The sequence below is a fragment of the Maylandia zebra genome, linkage group LG16 (genome assembly GCF_041146795.1).
Source record: "Maylandia zebra isolate NMK-2024a linkage group LG16, Mzebra_GT3a, whole genome shotgun sequence".
In the NCBI taxonomy this organism is placed as follows: Eukaryota; Metazoa; Chordata; class Actinopteri; order Cichliformes; family Cichlidae; genus Maylandia; species Maylandia zebra.
Window position 1 is genome coordinate 11,380,967 of NC_135182.1, and position 18,609 is coordinate 11,399,575.

An 18,609-nucleotide genomic window follows, 5' to 3' on the forward strand; every position below is an offset into this window, starting at 1 on the left:
ACTATAGTGCCCAGTTACCCAGAAGCTGGTAGATAAATTGTTTCACCACTGGCCCCAAAGAGTACTTATTTTCCATTCTGTAACATTTGATTGCAAGAAAAAACTCATCTGCCATCTTAAGGGTCCTTTGCAAAATATTAATGAAGTTTTGTAGTGATACATGGAAATAAAAGATGCTTGTTTTATTAAGCAGTTAAAGTTTATTGGGAATACAGACAATTCAAGTCACTGAAAGATGCATTTAAATGAAGCTTGACTTCAGTTGAAGTCAGTGATTCTTCTGATGGAGCCGATCCTTGGGCTGATGCCTCCCCAGTCACTGTACCTCCGATACTCTCCAGGCCTCAGGTAGTACACTCTGCCCTTGTAGTTAGGTTGGTCGTACAGTAGCCAGTGGCCGTCCATCACATTGCAGGAGTTGAAATCAGACATGCTGAGTTGGTCTTGGACATTTGGACAGTCATCGACCAGCTCATGCATCTGCCCGGTCATGTCAGCACGCTCGTAAAGCCTCATCCTGTAGGAACCCTGGTGCTAGCAAAGAAATTAAAAAAAAACTCTTATAATCTCCCCAATCAGGTCCTTCTTTACATGCATTTAATTACTTAAAACATTTTTGAAAAGCAAGAGTTGACCGGGTAACCTATAAGGATTTAAAAACTAGTCCCTTAATATAATATTTTTGTCTATTAACATCTTGCAAAAGAGCTTTCAGTAAACTCTATCAATTTATAGTTTCTGAATATCTGCCCATTTAGCAGTAACCCAATATGGGTTTCTGGTAACCTGATGGATATTATGGGGTTATAACAGAGTCTTAAAGCAAGTCATTATGACCTACCTGTGGGATCATACGGCAAGATCTGACACAGTCATTAATGCCAATCATACGCTGGTTATCAGAGTACTCTCCTCTCCTCAGATAGTACTGATTGCCCATGTAGTTGGGCCTCTCATACACCATGAAGCAGCCACTCTCCACCCTGATGGAGTTGCATCTGTTGAAGTAGGTGTGAAGATCGGCACAGTCGCTGCTGCACTCATGAGAGCGCCCTTGGAAGTTTCTGTCTTCGTAAAAAATGATCTGCAAAAGCAACAGGCACACACAGACACTTTTTTACAGAGTGCTGTTAGAAGCCACAAAAACAGGAGTTTTGTAAAACCACAACATTTAGTTTCTTTACCTTTCCCATGGTTGTGTTGGCATCAGACTCTATTACCAGTGCTGTCCCTGAGCCAAGCTACTGTGCTTTATAAAAAAGAAAGAAAGAAAGGACTGCTGTGTGATTGCACAGCATAAAGTATTGTCATTTAAATATATCCCCACAGTGATGATGGATCACAAGTGGGGGTGGGCAGATAGGAAAATCTGTTTATGTATAGATGACTCTTGGTGTGTGTCGTTATTGTTCTTTCCTCCATGTTCATCACAATTTCTTCCTGAAAATGCTGTTGTACAATAGGATGATAGTCACATAGTCCTGCACAACATCAGCAGAATAATACTGATATTTAATAGAGCCAGCACATAATTTGCACAAGCTGCCAGCTGTTTGCTTGTTGGGGTTTTTTTTTTTATGTGAGTCAACATTTCTAAAGTATCAAACATGTTGGCTATGACTTCATATGAAGGACTTACAAAAATGTCTTACTCAGATCAGGTTACCACCATGGACTAATCTGTTTGTTTGAAACGTTACAGTACTAACAAATCATGCTTTGATAAATGAGGTCCTCCTCACAACTGAATGGACTATGACGACTCCATTTTGCAATTGCTTTATTACAATGGTGAGTCCAATGGTGAGCCCAAGCTTTACATAAGGGAATGTTCTGATGCAGGACAGTAGTATTTTGATTAAGTGACAAAAACTGTTTTCTGTTTCTTTCTTTAGTGTTGCAAGCATAATTATCTGAGTATGAAGGCTCTCTAAAATGTTCATGTAGCTCTGGCAACTACCAAAAGTGGTCAATAGTCCATGATGCGTTTGATGGATCCGACTCTGGCACTCCTGCCACCCCACTCACTGAACCTCTTATACTCTCCAGGCCTTATCAGGTACATCTTGCCCCGGTAGTTTGGGTGCTCGTAGAAGAGCCAGTTGCCATTTTTCACGTTGCAGGAGAAGATGTCATTAACGTGGAAGCGATCCATGACACTGGGACAGTCATCCACAAGGTCCATCACCTGACCCCCAAACTCGATCCGCTCATACAGGCGCATGTTGAACATCCCAGGCTCCTAGTTTTGAATCAAAGATGGTCATCATTTACTCAGCTGCACCTTCAGGAACTACCTCTACAAAAAAAAAGTTGTTATATTTGTAATGACTCTCGAATGTAATTATGGAATCTTCTATTTTGCTACAAGGAAATAATACTGAATGAGTTTGGGAAACTGATTTTTTGAACGACAATGAAATAATATGTTTTTAGCTTGCTAGCTAACCTAGCTAAACATGCTAATGTACCTACTTTGGTCAAAATGAAAGACACAGTTCCACTTCCTCAGATTGCACAAAAAGTGAAGGCAAAAAATACTTAAAGTGGACTTTAAAACATGTGTTAATGGCTCATTTACAACTAGAGTCTGCAAAACCTGTGAGTGGAAATCCAGTACCTGGGCCAGCCCATCTTCAAGACTCTAAAAACTGTGGTACAGATTGACTGGATGGATATTTTCATTATAAAGTGTTTTGATAGGCATTAGATTTGTGTCAGCATTTATTCACCTTTATAGAGCAGACTAATTCTGTAGTTATTTAAATAAAGTTATAATTAGCAAAACGTCATGTATTCATATCTGATTTGACCATTTTCATGGTAAAAGTTACCCTCTTTTTACATTTTCTTCAAAGAAAATCCAAAGTAAAATTAAATTCAAATACTTATTTAGCCTTTCTTTAAGGTGAAAGAACAGTGAAATCATGCTAACATTTAAAATATATTACACCAAAGGCAAAATTAGTCCTACAACAGTTGTTTTTGGAAGATCAATAGCAACAATTAAGATGCACCCTCTTGTATAAAGATCCATTTGATTTATATAACAGCTTGGAATAAGTAAATTAGACATAATATGCTATTACTTAGAAAATATTAAAAACAGAACGGCAGCTAAGATTATAAATGAGTCTATAATGGAGACTGTTTTTAAACCTGTAGGTTAAAAAGTGTTTGCAAAATCTTGAAATACATTTTAAAAACAAAGGTTTAAAAATTGTTTCAATAAAAGTTAGGTCTGGTTAGTTTACATTCTCACAATCTATCAAGAGGCAGTGTGAACTCTAGCGAATGTATAAGGCTGGGTTTGGCCAACTAACAGTAGCTCACCGTAGGGATGTGACGACAGGAGCTGACAGACTCGTTGACACCCATCCAGTGATGGAAGTCCGGATACTCTCCTCTCTTCAGGTAGTACTGGTTACCAGAGTAATTGGGTTTTTCATAGATCATGAAGCAACCACTCTCCACCTTGATTGAGTTGCAGCGGCTGAGTCGGCTTAACAAGTCCTCACAGTCATTACAGCACTCAAAATGGTGCCCAGAGAAGTTGTTGTCCTCATAGAAGATAATCTAAACATACAAATCATATATTTTTCAGTGTTTGCACTGCAAATATGTTCATTGGAAACAAATATTATCATATTTGCTTGAGTATTACAAGCATTTTCATGGTTTTAATGGACATCTCGGTACAAGTTGTGAACACTCAGGAAGCCTATTAGCATTTCGTACCCCACCTGCTTGTTTGCCCAAAACTGTCATTTTTACCTTCCCCATGTTGGCTGCTTCTCCTGCCCTGTGCCTAGTCTCTGTATGATCCATCCAGCTCTTTGAAGACTCAAACCTGTTACATATATAGTGAATGTGAAATGCAGACTCTGCACGTGTCATTCATATTGTAATGCCAGGAATCTTTGGCATTTGTGCCGTTGTGTTATCCTGAAGAGATGTTTGGGGATTATGTATGTACAGGTGAGCGCTGACTGGTCCAATGTCAACTCTGAATGGGTGCTGTTTGTTGTTGCACTGCTAAAATTTACCTCAGACTGAGGGTTTATGCTCCACCCACGTTCACCAAGATATCTTCTAAATGTTTACATTCATAAAAACCTCCAGTTGTTTTGTTTGGAGCTACTTGATTAGAATATTTTTTCCCATGGTAGAAATGAGTCTGTCTGTGTTTTTGTCAACAGAATGATAGTTTGTGTTTTATGTAATTTTTATTCTACCACTGCCATCTGGTGGTGAGCTTTATTTCTGACCAAAATAGAAACAATGTTTACATTTTTACTGACAACCTTTCAAAATGCTTGTGTTAATTTGTAGGATATTTGCTCATGTCTAAACAAACACAAAGGTCCAATAGATAACACTTGAGCCTGGGTGAGAAAAGTGTTAGTGCTTGAATGATTTTATTCAATCCTCTTATGAGAGTTAGGATGTCAGGCCACAAGCCCAGCACATTCTCCTGGGGAAAGATGCCCTCTAGATGCAGAGAGCAAAAACAAAACGGAGTACACTTGAGCACTGATGCCATTTTATTCAGTGTGTAAAACAAGGCAAAGAGTAGACATTTCACAAGAACTGTCCTTCCGTCTTTATAAATCCATGAGACGTCGGATGGACCCAACCCTGGAGCTAATGGCGTTCCAGTTGCTGAAGCTCCTATAATGGCCAGGTGAGAGGTAGTAGTGGCGCCCCCTGTAGTGGTGTTGCTCATACATCAGCCAGTGGCCATCTATCACATTGCAGGAGTTGAAGTTGGAGAGGCGGAAACGGTCCATGAGATTAGGACAGTCATCCGTCAGTTCCATCATTCCACCTTCCATGTCGAAATGCTCATACAGCCTCATCCTGAAGCTGCCACTGTGCTGCAGAGGTCAGGAAAGTCAAACGGTCACATTAGGTTTGTTTTTTGTGAAATCTGTTCATGTGCATAGCTGTGAGTTAGATGATGCACCACATACCTAATAAAATATCTGCAATAAGCTGCTTAGCCTAGCTTAGCATAGATACTGGCACTAAAAGAAGAGAGTAAACACTGATGCCTGTTTCTAGGCCATTTCTACTCTACACTACTGGTAGGCATGGTACGTGTTAATTAATGTTAACATACCAGTACCACCATACTTTTTAAAAATGAAATATTAATATCAAGTATTATGTATTACAAGTATCACAAGTATCTGATAATGTAAACCAGTGCAATTAACAGACTGATTTTCACTCTAATACATCTTAACAATTTACCCAGCTTGCCACTGTCCATAAAACGGGAGAAAAAAGACAGTAACAAGCTAGCGTGTGGCTACTATGGTTGTTGAAAAGGATATTACATCATGGTCCTCTACCCAGAAAACAAAAGTTCTCTGGTGGGATAGGATAGTTTATATTTTTTAAACCAAAAACACCTCTGAACACAGATTGCTGTAGCAAAATTAGCCCATTTATTGGCTGATGCTACATGCTAAAAGTCAAGTATACAGTCTGCTGCTTGGCAGTTATGTTGGAGGACAAGCAAGCAAAATTTAAAACATTAGAATTAACAGAAGAGCACAAAAGCAGCACTTTATCAGCTTTGGAGCAGTCAGCAGTGACCTCTTTAGTTTAAGAGTAATTTCAGAGTAGTTACTTTTTTAATCGAAAAAGAAAATCATTGAATAGTTTGTGTATGTTTTTCTGTGCGCTGAATCTATTATTGTAAGAGGTTAAGATGCAGTATGACACAGTGATGGTATTTTACTGAGGTTCTTACCGAGGGGATCATGCGACAAGATTTGACACAGTCATTCATGCCGGTCATGCCCATGTAGTCAGAGTACTCTCCCCTCCTCATGAAGTATTGGTTTCCCGCGTAGCCCGGACGGTCATAGATCATAAACATGCCACTTTCCACTCTAATGGAGCGGCAGTGGTCAAACATAGAGTGCAAGTTGGCACAGTCGCTCATGCACTCATAGTAACGGCCTCCAAAGTTCTTGTCCTCATAGAAGATGATCTGACCGAGGGACAGAAAAAGGCATGTAAGCTCATTTTTGATCTACAGATATCCGTCATGTAAAACGACATACAAACCTTTCCCATAATGCCTGCTGTTGTTGGTCAAACTTCTTCCTGCGTTTTTAAATCCTAAAATTAGCTTCCATCTTTATATACAATACCCTTTTAGGAGCAGTTGGTGTTATTTAAATGAGGCGTGGTGTCAGCAGAAATATTACAAGAGTCTTCCCACTCCTGTTTGTCATGTCCTGTGTTCAGGTTAACAGATGCCATACAGCTTCCAGCAAGAGCTACAACATGTGCAGGCGCTGGAACAGTCACAGGTCTTTCAATCTTCATGTGTTTGCTTTAAATGGGCTGGATTCAGAGTATGAAGGGTGAGTAAATGCCTATAAAACGTTTCTTTTTGCTGGTGTGTGTTGATATTGATTTATAATTTTCTGTAGGAGTGAGACTGACTACTAGAAAAACTAAAAACCGTACTTCCAACAAACATTACACCAAAAATTAGCCCTTTTTTTAATCAGGAGAATTCAGAAAGTAAATAATTACCTTATTACAAAGAGTTAGAGACACTCGTGCCAGTGAGTGTGTTCTAAAACTCTCTGCTGCAATTTCACTAAATTTTATGCAGTAAAAATTAAGCAGAACAATGCCATGTTCATTTTAATTATATTAATGCCACATGGCAACCTCCTTATTGAATGTGCAAGTATGTCAAAATGAGATAAAGGCTCATTCTGGCACAGGAAACTATTAAGGTTTCAAATAAATGTGTCAATGTGTGGAATGTCCATATAATAAATGATGATACTTAAATGCTGGAAATGTTTCCACAAAATTTATGTGTCATTTCATGTGATGTTAGTTAAATCAGTCAGTAACAAAGAAAGCACAGAAAGTAGTTTAACAACAGCTCCATTTATTTAGGAAGTTATATCTTAATAATGCCAAGTCAATCGCTGAGACACGTTACCATTTTTATTTCGTTTTGTTTTTCTATAGCGATTCAATCCAGATTAGAACTCTGTGATTCTGCGGAAGGAGCCAGTGGTGGCGCAGGTGGCCCCCCAGTCACTGAACTTGCGGTACTCCCCGGGCTTCATGAAGTACTGCCTGCCACGGTAGTTTGGGTGCTCGTAGAGGGTCCAGTAGCCGTCCATGACATTGCAGGAATAGATGTCACGGCTCCGAAAATGATCCTGCACCGACTCGCAGTCCTCACTGAACTCCATCATCTGACCCTGGAAGTTGGGTCGCTCGTAGATGCGCATGCGGTAGGGCCCCTCGCTGGTCTGGATGAACATAGCAGTAAGGTAAAACACAAAATTAGAGTAGCATCAGTACCTCTGCAGCTCTGTATGGGTGTGTGTGAGGGGAAGATTTATTGGAAATTGACATAGCTTACTCTTAAAAAATAAATGTGTCTAAAAAAAAAGAAAATGTCAAAACCATTGGGTTTTTTTTTATTTTAAATTTGTAGGACTGCATTAATATATCATCTAAATGTTGGCCTACATTGGCCTTGTTCAGTGATATCTGCATGTGAGCAAATAAAATTTCATTAAGTAATGTCAGAGGCTGGTATTTATTTGTCGTGCCACATCAAAAGAATAGTTAAACATAGACGTGCTTAAAATAAAAAATAATAATATACAGATAATACATGGAACCTGATTTAATACAGTTTTACAATGTGTCATAATTATGAGAAAACAGCAACAACAACTTATTTGACATTTATAATTGACTTTTATTTACTTATATCTCCTGGTCACATTTGCCAAACATTACCTTCTCCTACACCTGACCTTGAACTATTTCATGTAGATTCTTTACAGGGAAAGCACTTTTCAGCAACTAAATCTAAACTCTTATTAAAGTGCAACTTTAGTTGGAAGGAAAAAATATCTAATATTTTAATCATGTTATTTGGCTTGTGCACATAGAAAACAGTAAAAATCAGTGGTTTAATCATCTAAATAATGACATAAAACCACTTCTAAGTCAGAAAATGTAATTCTCAAATGACATTTTTCATAGTATTAACTGCACATAGTTTCCTGTTCACTCACATAGGAGAAGGTACGGCAGGAGCGGATGGTGTCGTTGTAGCCCATCCAGCGCTGGTAGTCTGGGTACTCGCCTCTGGTCAGAACATACTGGTAGCCAGTGTAGTTGGGCTTCTCATACAGCACCCAGCAACCACTTTCCACCTTGATAGAGTTGCAGCGGCTGAAGTGGGGGTGCATGTCAGGGCAGTCGGTGTCGCACTCATACGAGCGACCCTGGAAGTTTCTGTCCTCATAGAATATGATCTAAAGCCAGGGGAGGAGGAGGAGGGTGGACAGAGGCAGTCACAGCCAAGTCTGGTGATGCTGTACTACAGATTTCAGTCGAGCCTGTATGTGTGATTCTGCTAGTGTTGATCATGTCATGGGTTGTTAAAGTCAGTTAAAGGCACTGTCAGTTTGTCGGTGTGTCTGGCAGTTTAGTTTTTAGAACCTAATCATTATTTGAGAAGCTGCAACACAACTTGTCAGCTTGAAGAAGCCCACTTCTAAACAAAATGAATCTCTCTTACCTTACTACTCATCCTGCAGTGTGCTGGAGCCAGTCACCTACAGAAAAATGGTGGTCTCACAAAGCGGCACCAGAGCCCCGCTATATAAACCTCAATCAAAGGGTTAGTAGATCCCACTTTAGCTGTTTTTTCAATGAGTGGGGATTTAACGTACTGGCATCGTTGCCAAGAGTCTTGATCCTGCGCATACAGCGAAAATCCCTGAATCATCAATGCAAAAGTCCTACCAGGCAAATTACTGACCCACTGTGCCCTCTTTATTGATATGGACATTAGAGACACATTTTATCCACTCATCAAGGAGATTAATCTTTGCTCGCAGAATGTCAGAGGTAATCACAAAATGAATCAGCCTCTATAAACATTTGCAGAAATTCCAAAAAAGAAAAATGTGGATTTGTGTGTTTTATTTGTATGAGGAAAATGGGACCAGGCACCTTCAGTGTAAAGTCAATATCAGTACCAAAGTGATATTTAGGTGCTTTTACTTTGTGTCCCTTTGGAGTTTGTATTCAGGTACACTTATTTGACAGTTTTAGTAACTCTACAAACAATCTGATATGTAATTGTAAAGAGATACCAAATATCCAGTTTTTCTCTTACAATGGTAACGAATGCTTCTAAATATTACTGGGCATGGATTAGGACTGATTCTAAAAGTCAATCATTTGAGATTTTCTTACATTTCTATAACAATTCAATTGTATTTATATAGCCGCAACAACAGTTGCATCAGGGTAGTTTATACTGCAAGGTAACAAACCTACAATAATCATTTATCCACAAACTGATTCTCTAAATTAATAACATAACCCGAGGTAACAAAAATGATTTCATTGTTTTCATCAAAGACAAAACTGGAATGTTTAACAGGTAATAAGTGAATCTTGTCAAAAGCATAAACTTATATTGCTGTATGCTATGAGGAGTGCCTAGACTTGTACATGGGAGAAACCAAACAGCCACTCCACAAACGCATGCCACCTCGACGGGACAAGGCTCAGCTGTATATCTGCACCTAAAGGATAGAGTTGACTCTTTTAAAGGTTCCCGGCGTTCACATTTTGGACAGAGAAGAAAGATGGTTTGAAAAAGGACTGAAACAGGCCTCTATGTCTACTGTGAATGACCGTCATTGAACAGAGGCCTACGACACACTGTCTGCCACCTACAATCTAGTTTTGAGATCCCTTCCCAGGCGCCTCAACCCCAACTCATCAGGTGACTTCAATAGGTACATGAGAGGTTGAGGTTGTCACACAGGTGTCTCCCGAAACCTCTGTTGGTAATGACCCACGCCTTTTTTTCACACCCTGGACCTTTTGATGACATACATGATCAATAGTGTTTCAACGACCCTTCACAGAATCGATCCTGAGGGTGGCTGTAGCTCAGGTGGTAGAGCAGGTCACCTACTAACTAACTGGGAGGTTTGCAGTTTGATCGCAGTCTACATGCCAAATATCCTTGGGCAAGATACTAACCCCATGTTGCTCTCTGATGCATCCATCGGGGTATGTAGGAATGTTAGATAGTAAGTGCTTAGGGGGGAAAAGTACTGGTGTGACAAGTTGTGTAAAGCACTTTGAGTGCTCAGATAAAGTAGAAAATTGCTATATAAGGATCAGTCCATTTACCAATCCCTACTAGGGTTTAAATATCCGGGACTCTCCACCTTTTGGTTTTAGAACTGAAGAAACCTCTTGGATGAGAAATAAAAACGTCTTCAAACAACTTAAAGAAGTCCAGTCCAGATAGATACCAGTGACAGGTTGAGCCAATTTAATTTTGATGAAAATTAGGTCAAGGTCATATCAAATATGAAAATCAGTAAACCCTGACCTTGTGTATGAGCTGTGTCTTTCTTGGTGAGGACAAGCCATTTTTAACTCCAAGAGTTGTATTTTTCCTGGGTAAATAATATATTTTTAAAAATCTCTGACTCCGGTGAGACCATCAGTAGTTTGAGTCATTGCACATCTCCAGCATCACCAAAGGCTGTTTGACCAAGAAGCATGGAGTTGTGCTTCAGGTCATCAGACCTCCATAATCGCATAAACTCCACCAACACAGTCTGGTATGGCACTTTGCGAGGAGTACAGAGTGAAGGAAACACATTAAAGCATGACATTGAATGTAGTAACAACTTATTCATATAATGCATTATCAAATAACACAGAGCCCAGTTGACAGAAAATACTTCTCTGTTTATGTCTCTTTTATTTCTGAGTACTTCAAGTGCATTTTTGAGTTTAAGTGACATTTTTAGTTGAGTACGTTAACATTCAACTGAGCAGTTTTACCATTTCATGTTAGTATTATTGCTCCAGCTCAATGTCTCTACTTCTGGCAGCTGCTGGAGGTTGACGTCAGTTGTGCAGAGACTCTTGCGAGCTTTCATAGTGCTCAGTCCTTTCCTGGTGAACATCACTGCTTTCCTAAAAGTGAAGCAGAGCGTATGGGAGGTCTTTTTAGATCCACAGGGTGGCAGCAGAGGATTTTCAATGCAGACGTTGGAAAAAGAAATTACTGTTCAAATATTTCCTTCTTGGCTTTGGCCATTTCAAAGCCTAGTCTTTTCTCTGAAATATTTCTGGACTGATGTTGAACATTTCAAAATTACTTCCTATCGCTTTTCCTAATCACTTTTCCTTAACTTAGACTGAAAATGCCATGAGGTCAGGGAAATGTGGGAATACTAAGAAAAAAAGAACCGCATTACCCAAACTGTATTTACAGGAGACTAAGAGGGCCTACAACAGTGGCACTGAGGACCACCTGACATGTAACAACTCAAGAAAGGTCTGATGAAGACTACAACAACAAAGGGAACATCTGCAACATCTGAATGGCAACACGGAGGAACTAAATTGTTTCTTCTTCCAATTTGAGGCCAAAAGATTTCATAGATTCACTCTGCAGGAATAGGATGTGCGTTCAGGTCAGTCAGCTCTAGAAATGCATAAAGTCAGCTACATTTACCTAACTGATTAAGAGGTGATTTGAGACACTGGTCCTGCATCATATCAAAACCAGCCTCTCTTCCACATTTAGCTCACATCAGTTTGCACACAAAGCTAACAGACCCACCGAAGAGGCCATCACCATCCACACAGCACTAAACCACCTGGAACACAGAGCTGGACATCCTGTGGACATGCTAATCAGCATGCTACATGACTTGGCCTCTCGATCCCCATCGGCAACAGGACCAAAGACTTCCTCACCAGCCGTTCACAGACAGTCAAACTAGGTCCTCACCTCTACTACTCCATCACTGCGTACCTGTCCGCTCCTATAACACCATAATTAAATTAGACACAACCATCATTAAGCTTATCACAAGAAATGAGTCAGCATACAGAGAAGAGCTATGAAGACTATCTGAGTGATTCTTGGTGAATAACCAGAGACTCATCACCACAAAGACAACTGCATTATTAGTGGAGGAAATATGACACAGTTCTGCCCCTCTCTGTATAAATGGAGCACGCGTAGGAAGGGTGCAGACATCCTGGGGGTTTCATATACGAGGACCTCTCCTGGTCGGCCAACACCACTGCAACTTCCAAAAGAAAGTGCAGGAATGAGCGATAAGAACTGCACAGAAAAGAACTGACTGCTTGTTTCTGGAGGAGAGTGCCATATCACGCTACCTCAGCAGAAATACCAAAATTGTCCAGGACTTCACTCACCCGGGCCATCATCTATGGCAGGTGTTATAGGCCAAGACTCACACGTCCAGATTTAGCAAAAGGTTGTTTCAGCAGGCGGTGCGGATGTTAAATAAGAAAAAAACCTAAAAGGTGTGATTTTATTTATTCTACGTGCTACCGTCTCGTGTTTTAGTCAACATCTTGTCTTATACCATGGCACCATAGAGTATTATTTTAATTTGGCTCTATGTACAATAAAGGCAGTCTTTAATAATCTGCTTGATGTCAGATTATTAAATATCGAGGTGTGTCTGATGTGCTGAAGCTACTGTCTCTTGAAGATGCAACCTTCACTTTACTTTCATCATTGAAATAAAGCTGCTTGTCTTTATTTGTAATTGGGGGGGGGAGGTGGGGGTTGCACACAACGAGACTTAGTAAGCAGCAGGTGTTAATAAAACAGAGTATGCAGCTGAGTTTAGCAAGTGGTTAAAAGTTTAAAACATATCTGCATGTTGTATATGGTATATGATGGGAAACACAGGAGCCATTTACATGATTTGTACTGACTACTGAAGTATTTTTCCTTGGTATTTAGAGATCTTTTAGAGTTCTTATTTTGCCTACCACACATATGGTGATTGCTCAGATACGGTACTCACACTGATGAAGGACTGAGATGAAGTGGAAAACGAAGATGAAACTTGCTTCGGTGGAGCACTTGCCTTTGTCTGCCCGGACAGCCATCGTTTCAGCTTCTGATCTGCAAGAGTTTCGTTTTGGGGTTTTCAAAAAACAAAACAAAAAACAGTCCTTCAGAATATTAATGGCTCAGTCACACTAGATTGAAAAACCTCCCAGGATGATTGGAATGAATTTTCTTTCACATTTGGCATTTGAAGCAACCAACTGGTTTGAAACCATTTTTGCTCACTGGTCACCTGGTAGGAGCAAACCTGCCTCCCAGCAAATAACTGCTGTCAATTGCAGTCAGCCTGAGTCTGCAGAATAGCTTTACTCAGTCACTACTGAACTGAAGTACATGTTTGAGTGCTTCTGTTTTGTATTCCTTATATTTCTACTTGGCTCAAAAATCAAACATTCTGCAAACTGATAAATACTTTTAAAGAATAACGTTTGGCAAAAGAGCACTTTTTGCAAAAAATCAAAGAAAAAACAAAACAGAAGTCATAAAAGTTCATGTAGACAGAATAGTACATTGTTGATGATGTTGTCTATATTGTTTAAAGAAACAAAACACAGATCAAAGAAGATTAAAACTCAAAAGAAGGAAAAGTTCTTGCTTTTGTTTTTTTTTGTTTTGTTTTTTTACTTAAAGTTTCCCAGGAAACTCAAGATAAATACTGCTGAGTACACTACTAAGAGGTCAGAGAGGTTTTGCTATACTCATTTATCTGTTGAGGAGTGTGTCTCCAGAAAGAGTAAAAAAAAGAAAAGAAAATCTTATTTTAAGTTGCTTATATTTTATATGTACTCATAAAATCTAAATATTCTTGCCAAGCACCAGACGCACTCCGTTTTGAGACTTGTTTCAAGTATAGACTGTATTAAAGTTGCCAGCAACTCGCGCCCGCTTTGGTTGTACAAAGCAGTTTAATTGTATAGAAATCTATTTGATTCCCATTTGAGAAACAATTTGTATCTTTATTCTCTTGTCACTACCATAAAGGCTAAACCAGACAACACACACTTACTGTGTTTCTTGGAGTGGTACACGGCCTTGTAGGATCCAAGTATTGCAAACGGATGATAGGACAGAGTGATGGGATAGACAATTGAGCCCTTGGGTTAAGAAAAAGAAAAAGGAATGAAATGTTTTTAGGCAAAATTATGTTTCAAAAAGGATAAAACAGTTGCAGCCACTTTCCTAACTAGGACACTTTTGTACCTTGGACTTCTGGTTGGGGTAAGAAGCGGCTGGTTTACACCTGTACAGAGTCAAGATTTCCTCCACTGGCAGGCTACTCTAAACAGAAACACACAACAGCTAAAATAAGCAGTTTAGGCATTAAGTGCATCAAAGTACTTTCAGGAAGGTTTTTCGATAGTTTACCTTCAGCTTTTAGATTTATTAAAAGTTGCATTTACATGTAAAAATCCTTACCATAATAATCCCAGCAAAGGATGACAAGATCATAGCCTCCCGCTCTAAGCGATTAGGATACTGGGCACTTCCTAAACTGCATGTTGCTCCACTGTGGTGCAGGAGGAAGGTGATGAAAGGCAACCAATCCACCAACTGACTCTATTCATTTGCCTTTGTAAAAGCACTGTACGGCATCATGTGTTATTACAGCTGCTTTTACCAAAGTTTTGTTTATTTTTATACTTGTTATTTAATTTTTACTAAATTTTGTGAGCATAATAAACATAATTCAGGATTATCAACGATAGAACGTTTAACTTTAAAAAACAGAAAACGTACATGATCTCTCTGTCGAGCACATGTCGTCCTTCCTTCTTCTCCAGCCACCAAAGGGCAACACTGATTGCAAGATCATAGTGAGCCTACAACATGTCACACAGAAGTTGCCAGCTCTACTTAGTTATACATTAAAACATTATTTTAGCATTGGTTGCTTCTGCTGAGTTTTTACCAAGTCATCCAGCGCTGTGAAAGTTCCCTTGCCCTTCGGATCAAAGGCGTCTTCCCTAAGTTTCTGTCCAATGTAGTTGTCTCTGTTTGGGAACAGGAGAAAATGAACCAGTTGCCAGTTTACTTACCGACTGCACGGTATGCTTTGTAACATTTTAGCATCCACTCACATAAGGGCCTCAACATCTCTTTTGAGCTTGTTTGCCTCCATTTTCTGAATGAAATCCTTTCATCTAGGACTCCTGCAGAGAAATCAACACATGTAGAGTCCACAGTACATCTTCTACATCTTAACTAGTCACCTCAGAGTTTTGTGCAATTTGTTGTTTTATTCATTTTTGAATGATAAAAGTGTAATTTTCCTAACAACATGTAACCTAACTGAATGTGAAACCATGCTTTTAATGTTTCAGTTAACATACTCAGACCCTTTGATGTGCCTCCTGTTCATTTTTATTGAATTCTCCAGTCACTGGGAGACTTCATAGAGATGGGCATCTGGCCAGTTTGAGCAGAAATAGTGCACACCAGGGAAAGGACCAACTTACCAGGAACCAATCCTCGATAAACAGAAGACTGTGCAAGAAAGTTATAGAATTCGATGTTGCATGCATGATGGCTTCTCTATGTGTGCGGCTGCTGAGTTCTACACCTGCAGGTTATTGAATTTATACACAAAGAATGTAATTGATTGAGTGGCAATGAATATCTGCACCCATGAAATGAAATTATTTGCTCCTGGCTGCGTTTTTTCTCACCTGCAGTTTTTGACATGAATATAATTCCTTAACAGGGTACCGTATCAGCTTTTGTGTTTGTCAGAAAGCTCTGAAAGGCCTCTGTGAGCACATGGAAAAGGATTACAAAAAATATAAACTCTTTGCACTAATAAACTAGAGGCAGTGTGTGTGCTGATACCATCCTTAGAGTGAAGCAAGGTAGTGGTAGTATAACGCCAATGCTTTAAACCAGGGGTGTGTAACTCCAGGCCTCGAGGGCTGGTGTCTTGCAGCTTTTAGATAGCACCCTGGGTCAACACACCTTAATCAAATGATTAGTTCATTACCAGGCTTCTGGAGAACTTCATGACATGTTGAGGAGGTAGTTTAGCCATTTGAATCAGCTGTGTTGGATTGGATCAAGGACACATCGAAAACCTGCAGCACACTGGCCCTTTAACACCTGTGCTTTAAACCTACAGACCACGTTAGAGCAGGGGTCTCAAACTCCACTCCTCGAGGGCCGGTATCCTGAAACTTCATGTGTTCCTGTTGCAACACACCTGAATACAGTTAATAGGTCATTACCAGGACTCTATAGAAGTATAGAGCATGCTGAGGTGGCAGTTCAGTCAAGTTCTAGACTCTTGCTAATGACCTACTAATTGTATTCAGGTGTGTTGCAACAGGGACATGTGGAAAGGTTTCAGAACACCAGCCCTCGAGGACTGGAGTTTGAGACCCCTGCGTTAGAGAGACTTATGATGCCAGTTTACTGACACCACCCATCCTATGTGAAGGAGCTCAAGAAGTTTTGTCATGGGAAATAAGATATACTGTCCGCAACCAGGCGTGCAAATCCTCTAGACAACTTAAGGTCTTGGTCTATAGGCAGTCACCATTCTGCCGGCACTCAAAGCCATCATGGCTCAAGTTTGCACTGTCGTCTTCCTGCAGGACTGCTCACTGATGTGCCCAACCAGCCTCTGCATTGGTTAAGTTCCCAGAATGATCTATGCAAACAGGCAACACAAGACCAAAACGCAAAGTGGCTTCCAAAAATTTCTCAACTAAAGGTCTAAATACCTTTATAAATTAGATATTTTAGTTGTTGATTTTTAATACATTTGCAACATTTTGTTATTAACGATTAGTATGCAAAAACTGACGTGGGACAAATAGCCATTTCAATCCTTTAAAATTAATACCAAAACATACTTTAGTGGAACAAAGCAAGTAGATGTGAATTCTATCAGATGAGATTGGATAGTTTATCTCTTAATCCAGTGGTCCCCAAGGAAAGGCTTAATCTCAGACAGTATCTCCGCGGACCGGCCTTAAAGGTGTCGCAGACAAATACAACAAAATAAAATGTTACGACCAAGCAAAAACTGTGGTATTTTGTAAATATAATGATAAACGCGAGTTCACTGTGTCACTTTATTATCAGCTTCCCCCTGAGATGCGCCAACTCTCAATGTTGTTGGCGCATTTCAGGAGGAGCATTTCCTCTCTGCCCCATAATGGTCTCTAGTCGCTATGGTAACGTGTAAACATTTCTTTCAGAATAATACACACAACTACACGGGTAAAGAACCAGGGAAACCAAGCTAACGATTAAAAAAAACCACGAAAACCATAAATATCACAGCCTCAACTCTCGCGGCCCAGTACCAAACGACTCATGGACCGGTACCGGTCCGTGGCCCGGGTGGTGGAGACCGCTGTCTTAATCTATCAGGGTGGCAATGAGCTTGCATCAGGCAGTTCACTTAAAATACAGGATTGATTAACTGATGATCTCACAGACAACCTGACACCCTTACTGGGCTCACTTCCTCTCTAATCAATGATTTCCGAATCCTAACTAGAATTCCTTTTCCCCGTGTAGCACATTTTAGATAAAGACAAAGAACAAACAGCAACACATTAAACACATGCACGTGTTTTCAAGAAAGATACTCACTCAACTGGTCAAAAGGAGATTACAGTACTTCACCTGACACGATCATACAAAATCCTAAACATAGACGACTGCAGTCATGCGACACTGAATGCTTTAACCTTTCTAGGTGGGACACAAGCTTTTAACATCAACGTCCAGCAGACTTCTCAGATGAACAGCATAGCCTGAATAATTTACAGACCTGTCAGTCTGATCATTACCAAACCAGACATCCCAAGGAAACAAGTGAAGCAGGGTAGGTAGAAACACAGAGAGCAGTGACGTGCATAAATGTGCCTATTGCAATCAATATAGGAGCAAGGGGAGAAAAACAACATAATAGCATATTGTAACTTTGGTACAAGGCTAAATTAGTACTTACACAAATGTATGTATGTATAAGGAGGAAAATATCAGAATACTACAAACCAGTACTGAATGTCCTCATATGTGGATCTCATTTTTCTCAGAACCAAAAATCTGGTTTAAAAAAATCTGGTAATTATTTGTTTCTACATTCATCAGGTCCCAATCAGCCCAAATAGCAAAGAGAAATTAAAAATGCATGCTGTGGAAGAGTTCAGGTCTTAGGAGGTTAAGGAAACCTATATATTGTATATATATTTATTAGTTTCAGATGTAGCCATTCTTGTATTTTGCTTGTTTACATTATTGTATTTTGCACAACTCTGTTGCTTGTGAAGCTCGCACACAAGAACTTCACTCACATGTGCTGTACCAATGTACCTGCACATGTGATGTGACAATAAAAGTGATTTGATTTGATTTGAAACCGCAGCATTTTAGCAATGTAGTGACTGAGGTAAACCTTATTGTCTCTGCCAAGTAGGTTATGCGTGCATGTCATCATTCTGTCTGTAAACATGATAGATCAAGAAGTTTTGAATGAATTCTAATAAAACTTTATAGGAGTGTAGATCATGTTAACAATCCATTAAAATCTGTCAACTTAATGACTCAGCTGTTGTCATAAACAAAGCCTTGTAACTTTGTACTTGTGTTAAACATTCTCAACACAAGTACTGTAAAAGGATTCAAACTATTATTTCATATTTGATCCC

General features: G+C 39.6%; 5 protein-coding genes across 6 annotated transcripts; all 5 read right to left on the reverse strand.

The window, feature by feature from the left end:
* Window positions 1-161: 161 nt before the first annotated feature.
* On the reverse strand, window positions 162-1,318 carry LOC101467669 (gamma-crystallin M2-like). Its single transcript, XM_004569818.4, has 3 exons — window positions 1,185-1,318; window positions 842-1,084; window positions 162-534 (listed from the first exon to the last, which is right to left on the reverse strand). Exons 1-3 carry the CDS (start codon window positions 1,191-1,193, stop codon window positions 259-261), a joined length of 528 nt encoding a protein of 175 aa, XP_004569875.1. The 5' UTR covers window positions 1,194-1,318; the 3' UTR covers window positions 162-258.
* A 445-nt stretch (window positions 1,319-1,763) lies between these two features.
* LOC101467975 (gamma-crystallin S-1-like) lies at window positions 1,764-3,866 on the reverse strand. Its single transcript, XM_004569819.3, has 3 exons — window positions 3,775-3,866; window positions 3,334-3,576; window positions 1,764-2,242 (listed from the first exon to the last, which is right to left on the reverse strand). Exons 1-3 carry the CDS (start codon window positions 3,826-3,828, stop codon window positions 1,970-1,972), a joined length of 570 nt encoding a protein of 189 aa, XP_004569876.2. The 5' UTR covers window positions 3,829-3,866; the 3' UTR covers window positions 1,764-1,969.
* Window positions 3,867-4,531: 665 nt separating this feature from the next.
* Window positions 4,532-6,188, reverse strand: LOC101468281 (gamma-crystallin M2-like). The gene is made up of 3 exons (XM_004569820.4): window positions 6,082-6,188; window positions 5,762-6,004; window positions 4,532-4,877 (listed from the first exon to the last, which is right to left on the reverse strand). Exons 1-3 carry the CDS (start codon window positions 6,088-6,090, stop codon window positions 4,605-4,607), a joined length of 525 nt encoding a protein of 174 aa, XP_004569877.2. The 5' UTR covers window positions 6,091-6,188; the 3' UTR covers window positions 4,532-4,604.
* A 720-nt stretch (window positions 6,189-6,908) lies between these two features.
* On the reverse strand, window positions 6,909-8,696 carry LOC101468858 (gamma-crystallin M2-like). Its single transcript, XM_004569822.2, has 3 exons — window positions 8,591-8,696; window positions 8,082-8,324; window positions 6,909-7,301 (listed from the first exon to the last, which is right to left on the reverse strand). The coding sequence occupies exons 1-3, from the start codon at window positions 8,600-8,602 to the stop codon at window positions 7,026-7,028; spliced, it is 531 nt and encodes a 176-aa protein (XP_004569879.1). The 5' UTR covers window positions 8,603-8,696; the 3' UTR covers window positions 6,909-7,025.
* Window positions 8,697-10,718: 2,022 nt separating this feature from the next.
* On the reverse strand, window positions 10,719-18,144 carry c9h2orf80 (chromosome 9 C2orf80 homolog). 2 transcript variants are annotated; one of them, XM_004569821.2, is made up of 9 exons: window positions 17,549-18,144; window positions 15,034-15,105; window positions 14,865-14,946; window positions 14,693-14,775; window positions 14,372-14,462; window positions 14,156-14,233; window positions 13,962-14,049; window positions 12,909-13,009; window positions 10,719-11,028 (listed from the first exon to the last, which is right to left on the reverse strand). In XM_004569821.2, exons 2-9 carry the CDS (start codon window positions 15,072-15,074, stop codon window positions 10,960-10,962), a joined length of 633 nt encoding a protein of 210 aa, XP_004569878.1. In that variant the 5' UTR covers window positions 15,075-15,105; window positions 17,549-18,144; the 3' UTR covers window positions 10,719-10,959. The 2 variants fall into 2 exon arrangements, with proteins under 2 accessions (XP_004569878.1, XP_076730940.1); XM_076874825.1 differs by lacking the exon at window positions 17,549-18,144 and having other exon boundaries at window positions 15,034-15,244.
* Between the last annotated feature and the right edge of the window lie 465 nt (window positions 18,145-18,609).